At 32.0% G+C, this 11,713-nt stretch overlaps 1 protein-coding gene across 1 annotated transcript; it reads right to left on the bottom strand.

Moving 5' to 3' along the window:
- Positions 1-3,339: 3,339 nt before the first annotated feature.
- RAD51AP2 (RAD51 associated protein 2) lies at positions 3,340-8,834 on the bottom strand. Its single transcript, XM_025172544.2, has 3 exons — positions 8,009-8,834; positions 7,207-7,302; positions 3,340-3,458 (listed from the first exon to the last, which is right to left on the bottom strand). The coding sequence occupies exons 1-3, from the start codon at positions 8,832-8,834 to the stop codon at positions 3,340-3,342; spliced, it is 1,041 nt and encodes a 346-aa protein (XP_025028312.2).
- Positions 8,835-11,713: the final 2,879 nt, after the last annotated feature.

The following is an 11,713-nucleotide window of genomic DNA, read 5'->3' as shown; positions in this document are numbered from 1 at the left end:
GAGCAAAGATTCTGCCTCTTCCTCCTGCTCTTTACCATTTCCTGATGGAACATATACTTTCTTGTTGAAAACTGAACCAAAATAGGAGTAACCTAGCCTTTTCTTTGCATTTTGCTTCTTCATTGAGAAGTTGATATACCAATTCTTATCTTTTCCTTTAACATATCAAAAGGAAGTCCTTTTTCACTGTTTGTAGTACTTCACCAACCTGTGCTCATTTGAGCAATATCATTACTGTAGTGCTGGGCGATCTGTCCATGTTCTTCTTTGATGACCTGAACTACTTTCAATCTCCTATATGCATCTTCTGTGGTTTTCAGATTTTAAATTCTTCATTAAGCTTTTTGTGTAGCTTAATCAGCTGACATCTATGTGGAATTGTTTGCAATTGTCCCTTTAGTATTTTCTTATTTAAAAAATCCCAACATTATGCACTCTTCCATACTAGTTGCTCATGATTTGGAATGAGTACTGCTGATCTAGGGATAACCAGGTTCAAGCTTATCTTCAGCCCTGGAAGTTCAATAAATAACTCTGGGTGAATCATTCTCTCTCCCCACCCCACCCCCCACAACTGTTCTTGTTGGAAAAAATGGAGGAAGAAACACTATATACACTACCTTGAGCTCTTGGAGGAAAGCCAGGATATATATCTAACAAATAATAAGTCTGATTATCATTGCTCTGAGCTCATTAAAACCCATTTTGAAAAGATATGCATTGACTGTACTCAAGTTCAGTTTTATTTCAGATCAGTAACCCTCACTTCTTCTTTTTTTTACTTTTTCCTCACATATATAGTCACTTCCCCCAATATTCCTGATACTTCTACTCTTCAACTAAGTCTTCTCTATTGGTTCATATCAAATCAAGGATAGCTGTTACCTTCTCCACTGTCTCAAGAAGAAAGTTGTCAGCAAGACAGTTCAGGAATTACTCTGAGGAACATGTTTGGTAAAGTTTCTCTCTTACTAGAAACGAGAGAATGAAGACATTCTCCAGAAGTCCATGTCTGTATGTTGTGTGTCCTTCACTTACTGATGCCCTAAGTCTATACCTCGAGTTTTCTGTCAAAAGATCTAATGGGGAATATGAACTATAATAGAATACTATGTGCATAGAGATTTTAAGGGACAGTTTTATTCTTCTGTTTCAAAGAGAATGTTGTTATGGTAATGCTATTCAGATGGAAAGGAAACATACTGCCAAGGTCCAGTGATTCAAAAATAGCCTATTATCACATTTGTCTAATGCAGCTGGTGTGATATTGCCTAATCCAATTTTCTAACTAATATTGGTCATCTGCAATTAAAGGGATGCATATAATTTCAAATATATATTAATCAAATGCTTCTTTTTAGGAGGCAAGATGATGAGAACTGTTATTTCTTTTTAAAATGCTTTATTTAACCTTCAGTTTCATAATAAACTATTATATTTAGTGACCTCTCCTTCAGAGGTGAGACAATCTATCTGAAGAAAAATGGTTTATATATTTCAAAAATTTTAAACACTATACTCACAACAAATATCTATACTGAATATTTGCAACTTTATTCCGGTATATAGCTTCATCCAAGATCAAATTAATGTAATAACTAATTCAATTCTTACAAAAGAATTTTACAACAACTCTAAATGTTTTATGTTGAATGATTCATAATTCAGAAATCACATAAACATCTTACAGAGTTTAATGCAGGTATTTATTTAACTCACTTGCAAGTTTTCTATTATCTACATGTGATTGGGTTACAAATGTTAAATTTCTATAGTTAAAGGAAAAACCTGAAGCAAGTCCAATTATTTCTTCCAAATAAATATATATCATTTAGCTCTCAGTAAGTTTTAGTAAGAGTTACTTCAGAACATGCAAGTATAAATTTGCGCGATCACATAAATAATTTTAGCCAAACTGTACTACTTCTCTCATTCATATCTAGTAAATATGTTATTTACTTAGGTCCAGCTGCTTTCAGGACTTAGAAGTAATTTTACAGATCTGACTCATGGATTATTAATAATCACAAAATTTGAATATTTTGGAGATAGTCTATAAGTAGAAAGAAGATATCTACTAAGTTTATTGAATTTGCCACAAATGAAAAGGTGAAAAGAATAAAATATTACAGAAATGTTGACTGTTTCTAGGAAACAGCGATTTTTTAATTTATTGTTGGCTCTGACAATTAATTTTAATTTAATTTGAATGATTAATTTAATAATTAATTTAAATAAAATTAACCACATAACTAAACATGTGATCCTTAATATAGGTATTAAGGCATTAAAATAATGCTGTTAACATTTTGTTCCACTGTTTCATTTGTCATATATCATTGACACCAAACTGTTTTTTAAAACTCTAGATTCCAGTAATAATAACTGACAAAGTTGAATATACAATTATTTTAATTCTTATAAAATAAGAGAATGGTTGAAAAATATAGTTAAATGAATTGTTACTTTTAGTTAATAAATGCCAGATCAGGATTATAGCTAACTTGAAGGGCTTTATCAATTGGCTCTAGTAATATAGAAATATATATGAAAAGAACTTTTTATTAGCTCTATATTCACCTTAACTGAATTTTGGCACACAAATTTCCAACCTTACAGAATAAACTTGCCATAGAAAATGGATAAAATGGATAAAAACCATCCACATCTAAGGCTTGGGACCTAGAGCATGATAAAATATGATGGATTAGGTCCAGAACGGTACTCCATAAGCAGTTAGTTATCCTATCAACTTTATCAGAAACTGATAATCTGTTTGGAAGAAAGAGGTGGAGAATGAACGCACACTCCTTTCCTCTCTCCTCAGCAATGTATTAGCTCTGTATATACCAGGTACTAATACATGAGCATTTGTGCATGAGATTAAAAATTTCACATGAATATCCATGGAGGAAATAATAATTTTAATCTTAAGAATATTATAATGAAAACAGTACCATTAAGTAAGTATTGTTCAGAACATTCCATAATGCTTTCAAATGTATGTACAACAATTGGCAGGTTACTAATTAAACTGCTGTACGATATAGCAGTGCGCCAATTTTACATTTTGATAATATATTTTAACAAACAAAAATAACTTAAGAGTATTTATGCATTTCAGATTTCTATGCATTTCATTTATTACATATGACAGTATTGTACATGCATTTCACAGAATACTTTTATCAGCAGATATTAATTTCAAAATCACTGTAAATTCATAGGCTAGTGCTTTACATATTTAAGTATTAATAAAATATTTTAATTATGAATGTGATAACCATTTTAAACATTTCATACAAAATAATGTTTGCTTAAAATGTCGGTAATAGTGAACTATTTCAAATATGGATGAAGCTGCTTGAGTTTAGCTTTCCTTGACAATCCAACTCTTAAAGGACCGCAACATGTTTTAAGAGGCTGTACTCTTCTAATTCCACTGAGTAAAGAGTTTCCTATATTAAAAGAAACAACATCTTGAAACCATATTATATCGTATATGTGTCCATTTTTCATTATCTCTTATCAAGCAAGCTCAATGGTTATCTTGTACAAGATAAATTTCTAGAACTGCAACCATGACAAAGACAATGTTGATGTATTTACTGCTGAACATAAACATGAGAAGTAACTCTTCTCATCCTTAGCCAAGCACAGTTGTAATTGTTTTTCAGATAAGTCTTTTAGAATGTGGAGGGACATACAGGAATGCCTTCCTTACAACAAAATGAACTTTTATCTTTTAGAAACAGTAAAAGTGGGTACTACAGAATCTGCTTTGTCTGTTTTGGTGTGATCTGATTCTCTTATGATATGTTCAATTCCAGGTGACTTTGTGGACAACTCCTTGTAGTTTTCTTGACAATATGGAAATTATTAGTCACTGCCCTCTTCTGGGCTGATGTTTGGATTTTCTAGGTACTCCCATTCAATTATTTCCCAGGTCCATCCCTGCTTAGGTTTTCAAAGGAGTTACAGATAATCAAGGAAATAAAAAGAGACAATATGCTTTTCTAGAAGAAAATTTTCTACTCTTCTATTTGTCCTGTTATCAAGCTTCAGTCATTCACTGAAAAAGCTGCAGCTGAGAGTGGTTGCCATCATGGTGAAGTGCTAGGTGTATTAAAAATATTTTCTGTCTACAGCAGCTATATGTCTTTGATCAAATTTAAATTATGCAGAATGCTACTTCCTTAGTGATGTCTTTTTTAAATCTAAAATTTAGCTAATGTTATGATTACCCATGCTTCAGCAGTTGCTTTTGGTGATAAAGCCAACAGTGAAGCAGGGTGGCTTTATCTTTAGGGGAAAAAATGAGGTGGTTGGATCAGGCCACATATGTTAAGGAGCAATGAACAGAGGTGAGGTTGGAGCTATATATATCAGACGGCATTCCCTGCATTTTATTATCAGATTTGGCTCAAATATCAATCCAGCTGGCTTCAGAACATGAAATGGAGAGGGGAGATTATTTTGTACATAAGTTAGTAAAGTATCTCTGGTTCCACTACACTGAGATTATAATCATCAGTGACAACTGGTATGAAGGTGAAATAGAATTTTAAAACTTTTTTCCTTGTTTTCCATAAAATTTATACCTCAAGCTGTTTTTACTCTTGGGGAAAAATAACTGTATCTGTCTCCACCCAAAAGCAGTTGAAGGGAGAGTGATTAGAAATGAAAGTATGGCAAGTTTTCCTGGCCTGGCAATGCCACTTGCTACTTACAAGAAATAACATTGGAGGAAAATGTATATGTGATTAGTGTTTGCTTTGGCACAAAGATAAAAAATGAATGAAAGTCTTCTTCCTCTGCATTTCTTTTCATGTCCTCTGCATCTGATCTGGAGGATCTTTCCATCCTCAAGAGTAGATCTGTGGATACATTGTCAATGGTTTTCTTATTTACAGTTGTTAGAAAGATTTAAAGTAGACAAAAGATTTTATGGTTTTGAACATTGTAAGACTGAGTTTGAAACTGAATTGTGTACAAATGATGAACATGTCCTAAAGTGTATAAACTTTTACTGAAATTTGAAACAGAAGAAGTGAAAGAATGTATGATAAAGTAGGTGAAAAATTTTGGTTATAATATACAGATGGAACAATGGGAAATATGTGACTGAAAGGATAGAAATTTACACTATGTTATAATCTTAAAGATAATTTTTATAAAATGATGTACCATTGGTATATGTCACTAGGGAAATTGTCTAGAATGTATAAAGGCACTACAAATTTATGCTGGAAATGTGAACAACAAGAAGGGACATTTTATCATGTTGGGTAGATGTGTAAAAAGGCTAGGAAATTTTGGATTCAAATACACAAACTGATTCAGAGGATTTTAAATATTAATATACAATTGAGACCAGAGGTTTTTCTTTTGGGATTGATGGCCAAACAGTTGGAAAAAAGTCATGGAATTTTGTTTTTGTATTTGATAACCGCAGCAAGATTATTGTATGCACAAAGATGGAAAGATTTTACACTACCCACAACAGAGGAATGGTTGGTGAAGATGATGGAACTTGCTGAGATGGCTAAATTGACATTTTTTGATCAGAGAAAAGACTGCATTTATTGCTGACTGGAAACCCCTTATGGACTTTTTGCGTAAAACAGAAAAAAAATGAATTTATGATTTATGGTTTTCATGATTAGACAGGAGAGATTATAGAAAGAAGAGAGTTATGTTGTAATCATGGAGTAAGAGGTAAATTTATAACTGAACTTATAACTGCTGTAAAGAAGATTGGGAACTACTTCTTTTTTTCATTCTTTTCTATTTTTCTTTTTCTTTTTTCTTTTCTTGCGTTTTTAGCTTTCTCTTTGATTTCTTTTTTTCCTTTTCTTTTTCTTACTTTATATCAGTTTTTATTAGTTTTTATCTTCCTTTTTAAAAATCTTTAATAAAATTATAAATATACAGTATATATATATAGAGACAGACAGACAGACAGAGAGACAGAAAGAAAGAGAGAGGAATAATTCATTCTATCGACAGATGGAAACCATTGGTTACAACTCAGGCTATTGTGTTATATCAACATGAGCTTGAGGAACAAGAAGCAGTGGAATACATAAGAAAAGAATCTGTAATAACAATTTAACTATCAAAATTATGCTTAGGGATGGGCAACTATATCAATTTCAGGTTTTCTCTGTGCCTCATGTTCATAAATTTCTTATTTTTTTGTTCGATTGACAGAACATGACATCACCTAGCAACTTTAGCTAACCCTTAAAAAAAAAAAAATCTAAGCAGTTTTAGGTCTGGATGAGAAATCACCAGGAAACCTATATAAAGACTATATAGTCTGTCATTCCAGCTATATAAGAGATCAGAGACTTCCTAAGAAAACTGAACTCCATAGGCAATCTCCCTAACAACGCCATTTCAACTACCATGGCAGTTGAGGCCTATATACCAACATCCCCACAAACATGGACTTCAAGCAATCAAGAACATCATCACCGATCCCAAATAGTATACTTTGCCACCAGACTGTGTAACTACTTTATTTCTGGCAATAATATGTACCTGCAAATCAGTGGGCATACACATGGCTCCTCAATATACCAACATCTCAACATTACAACTGTTAATTGATAAGGTACTTGTAATCTGTCTCACATGTAACCTATATCTGTATAATCAACCTGTCTTCTCCTTCCTTCTCCACCACCTCATCCAATTTAAATTCTGTATCAGTCCAGCCACTCTATGTATCTGATGAAGTGAGCTCAACTCAAAAAAGCTTATGCCTTTTAATTAAATTAATCTGAAAAGTTGCTACCAGATCCCTGAATTTTTGTTACAGTAAACTAACATGGCTCTGCTCCTACAATCCCAGAAGAAGGTAAGAGCAAACAATTTCTGTGTTATAAACAAGAAAACTAGATGGGTGAGTATATGAAGTCACAAGACTTGAACCTGATTCAAGAGTGTTTTTACCATCTTTTAGTCACTGAGAATTTTTTTAAAGTTTTCATTAAAATGTTCTTTGAAATAAAATGATATTCATATTAAAGTGTTTGAATTCAAAGCTCAGTAGTAATAAAGTCAACTTGGAACTCTGACAACTCAATCACAAATTCACATATAATTGAAAAATGTTTACTGTATAAATTAAACTGAAACATAAATATACAAAAGTGAAATATCTTTGAATGCTGAATTATCATAAAAGACATAATTTACCTTTTTCTGTTGTTAAGTTATAACTTCCTTCTTTCATGAGTGTTTGAGTTATGAATGCAGGTTTCCAAGGGAAAGACTGCTTACAATAAGCACGTTCTTAAATTTGAAAAACAAATTCACAATAAGCATTATAGTTATTAATAGATCAACTTGTATTTTACTATATAGTAGGTCTACAATATAGCAACTATGTAGTAAAATATTTTCTAGATTTAGTAAATATATAGTAGCTTTGATACATAAACATACAATACTGTATAGATTTTATATATTATATACTTGAATGTATTTGATCTAAAATATGGCAACTATACTACAAAAAAATCTGATGCTTTATTACAGCTCTTCCAGTTATAGTGTTGATGTATTAGCTCTTACCAATCTCGATCAGCTGCTATGAATTAATGTTCCTAGTAGGACTCATACTAATGGTTTGCACTGGATCCCCTCTTCCTTCTTTTTCTGCAAAAGTGATCTCAATAGCACCATGCAGCTGAATTTAGCTGCAATTTTAATATTTACAATGTTTCCAGTGTAGTGTTGCTTTGGGACATTGTGGGAAATGTTAATATCATCATCCAATAACCCAGTGCTTCTATTACTGATCAAGAGTAGCACGCATGGCCAATCCAAAATTAGAGCCACTCCTATTAACTTCTTCACAAATACATTTATAACAGACATTTAAATTATTTGAGAGAGATCAGTGCTTTTTTTATAGTGTACACATATGAAATAGCAATCCAGTTCTATTACATAAAATCATCCAACTTTTGCATATTTTTGTAAATAATTTATTTACCTTCAGAAGATGAACAGAACAATTCTTTGTCTGATATACTTGAAGAACAGTAGTCATGGGGTATCTCGTGCTCTCCAGATTGTATATGTTTAAATAAACTCTTTTTATAACTATTTTGCTTTATCCCAGAAGCAGAACTCATAGTTATACCAGTAGTGGAAATAACTGAATTTTGATGAATATTTCTGTTAACTTGATCTGGTATGTTGTCAGAACAATTTAGTACAAGAGGTTCTTTCTCAAGAATATTTATTTCTGCTTGTGATAGACTATTTTCATTTTCCTTACTAATTTCATTGAACATACGAAGCTCTTCCAGTACTAAATCAAATTGATCTCTTCTGTTAGTTTCTGAAGAAAAATGCCCTTCTCTTGAATCTTCAAAACTTTTTTGTTTTGTTGAACATGAAGCTACTGTTAATTTGTTCACAGAATTAGCAGACTTTGCAGGTTCCTCTTTGAAATATAGCTCACATAAATTCTGGTATTGATTGCTTTTGTTTATATAGCTCTGCTGAGCAATGGCATTTTTTCTCTGATTTACATCCTCAGCAGTTTGATTTACAGATACTAGTTGGGACATAAGCGTGCCAGTGAACAAAATATTCTTACCACCCCAAAACTTCACATTTCTTATTTTTTTAGCCTTGGGTGCCTTAGATACTTTTGAAATCCATGTAGTTTGATACTGGTATTGTAAAACACTCTTAAGTTTTTCAAATTCAAAGCAACTTTGTTTTGCTCTTTTTCCATACATGGAAGTCTTATTCTCTTTTGCTTCTACGCTGATTGCTGTATTTTGGTTTAGACAAAGGTTATGAAACATGTCTGGAGTAAAATACTGGTTAATATCCAAGGAATGTTTAAGCAATCGTCTGGAATTAATTGGTAAAAGTTTGTCACTAATTACTTGTTTTAGCCATCGGCTGTCTCTGAAATATTGAGACTTCTTACTTTTGCTTTCTTGTTTTAAAAGAGAACTACAATTTGTACATAACTTGAGTGGAACACAAATGTAAGTTAATGTTTCAAAGTGATTGCTAGTGAATCTTTTATCAGCAATTATGCATCCTTTGCTATATTTTTCATCAGTAATTATTACATTCCCTAGGACTGAAATGTATTCTATTTCCTCTGAATAAGAACTGAGGCAAATTTTTTTATATTTATCAATATGAGATTTTCTATCAACAAAATCACATGGATTATTTTGGCCATGTTTATGATTACCATATTGGGTTTTGTTCATTCTTTCTTTGCTATGTGTTTCTATATATTTTGGGACACATTTGTTTTTACTTGTACAATTAATGCTATTTCTGAATCTCCTATTTTCACATTTGTTGTGTGCTCTTAAAACAAAATAAAAATGTTTAATTTTTTTAGAAGAGAAATCATTGGTTTGATTGTAGGTTTTTCTATTTTTCTTTTGTATAAATTGTTCCATTGTAACAATTTCAAATTTTAAATGTTTACTATCTGACTTTTCAAACATGATTGGAATTGAACTCAAATAATTTAATAATCTAAAGTTATCTGCCAAATTGTGGATTGTTTCAGGAATATACAAGCTCTTTTCCCATAAAATAATACTGAAACTTTTATCTGGTAAAATTTGGTCATTAAAAAGAATTATTTGGCTTGCTACTTGTTCTTTGCAAACTAATGAAAATATATCATCTTTCCTAATATTTGTATGACTTAAAAGACATTTTTTAGTACCTTCTTCATTAGATTTTTCTGTTTGTTGGTGATTAACTTGAATTATGTGGTTGAGTACTGGAGTACCATTTTCTGTAACCGTGCTATAATGATATGTTCTTTTAATTTGTAAAAATAGCTCAAGAGCAATACCTTTTGTTAATTTAGGATTTAAATTTCCACAATTTCTTGAATATGGTGTATATCTGTGCTGAAATACTTTGTTTCTTCTGAAATTATTCTTTCTAGAAAATCTTTTTTGCTTTTTGCTGGATAAAATATCACGATTCTTACATAAAACATTTTTATATTCATAAATCAAAGATCCAGAGCCTGACTTCTTTCTATTCATAAAATTCTTAACTGGCAAACAGAACTTTAAGATTTCTTCATCGCTGTTTTGATCACTTCTAACTGGTTTTGAAATAAAATATTGTTCTTCTGACCTTAACATTTTACATATAGAACAACAACTTGGGCTATTTTCATTGTTTTGAAATTCTGGCACATCTCCAAATAAAGATTCTATTCTTGCAATAAACTTTTCTGCCAAGATAATATAAAAAAATATACCTCTTGTTGGATACTCATTTGCCTTTGAAATATTAGCAGTCTTTGCTACTGTTTCACTTTCTTTTGCATATGAGACCAAAGATTCAAGTTTTATGAGATCTGAATTATTTTTCTTAAACTTGCAACTAGCATTCCTAATAGAAGTACAACTATTAGGGGGCCATTTTCCAATGTATGGAATATTTCCTAACAATCTGGATTGTAAATTGGCATTCATATACATCTTAAAATTTGCATGTTGTCTTACACTGGTTTTTAAGTTTATACTGCTTTTCTCTTTTAACTCCAAATCATGCTGATTAAAATTCCATGATGTTTTAGGAAAACAGAGAAATTTGTTTGCTGACTTTGTATCTTCACAGTGTACTTCCAATAACTGCTGCTGTCCCGTCTCAAAGGTTACTTGATTGCTATCAATTTTAAATTTCTTTGGCCATGGTTCTTCTGTTTCTTCTGGTGCAGCTAAAAGTGTTCTTAAACTAGAGTTTTCCATGGTGATTTGTCAAAAACAAAACTTGGAAGTTCTCTGTTCTGTAATGTTAAAAACTGACACAAGAAATTAGTGGATTAGCATTACAAATTCTAAAAGAATGTATCTGTATGTTCCTACCAGAACTTAATGTCGTCTTTCAAGGGCTTGTTTTGGGTGTCTTTCTGTGCTTTGCTACAAAAAGTGGCTATCTGGGAGCAGGCCTCTTTAATAATAGCTGCCCAACCTTTGAATGTCCTCATCAGTGAGGTACAGCTACTGTCTGAAAGGCTCCCCTAATCAGAACTCATCAATAAATCCCACATCTCTTGACACTTCACAACTTAGCTTGACTATTCTGCTTAACTAGGCAGTAGACTCTCTGCTAGATTTGGTTAAATTAGAATCTGTAGAATTGCAGACAAGAATGTAAATCATACACAACAGTAATCATCACAGCCAAATAAAATGACAATTACACCCTCAGGGGTTTACGATCTAGCTTTTTTCTCCCTCCTTTCCAAATTAATGGGTACTTAGCAGCCTTGAAGCCAAGTGGTTGTTGAATGGGCAGTTCTGGCCTAGAACCTCATTCACTTCAAAATTTACAATACTTTCCCTGTTGGTACTATACAAAGACATATTTATTATTACAGGCTTTTTAATAATACATTAATATTTTTAAATTTTAACTCCTATTAGTACATTCACTTTTTTCTTACTGCTTTAATATTGTTGATCTTATTTGGTATTTTTGTACCGTACTGTATTGTGTTTTATAAAGGATCCTGTTTAATTAATATCTACATGAAACTGCTGGGTGAGGTCATCCATCAGTTTGGGTTTTGGTATCATCAGTACCAAACAGCTCAACCCCAGGCTGCAAAGGGGAAGTTGTCGATGTACTGGCCCAGTGTCTGGAGGCTGCGTGGGTCTGGACTGGGAGAAAAAACATCAGCTTC

This window comes from Python bivittatus, unplaced genomic scaffold (assembly GCF_059951505.1).
Source record: "Python bivittatus isolate LINGU-HERP-01145 unplaced genomic scaffold, Pbiv_v1 ctg000020_np1212, whole genome shotgun sequence".
Taxonomy (NCBI): domain Eukaryota; kingdom Metazoa; phylum Chordata; class Lepidosauria; order Squamata; family Pythonidae; genus Python; species Python bivittatus.
Note: the sequence above shows the minus strand (reverse complement) of the source record. Positions and strands in the feature narration are given on the sequence as shown.

Excerpts from the sequence above, each read along its gene's own strand:
- RAD51AP2 (XM_025172544.2), bottom strand. The coding sequence starts at position 8,834 with ATGTTTCATAACCTTTGTCTAAACCAAAATACAGCAATCAGCGTAGAA. Across the intron at positions 7,303-8,008 it reads GTTCTGTTCATCTTCTGAAG|AACGTGCTTATTGTAAGCAG; the intron begins GTAAATAAATTA and ends TTCAAATTTAAG. Across the intron at positions 3,459-7,206 it reads TAACTTAACAACAGAAAAAG|GAAACTCTTTACTCAGTGGA; the intron begins GTAAATTATGTC and ends CTTTTAATATAG.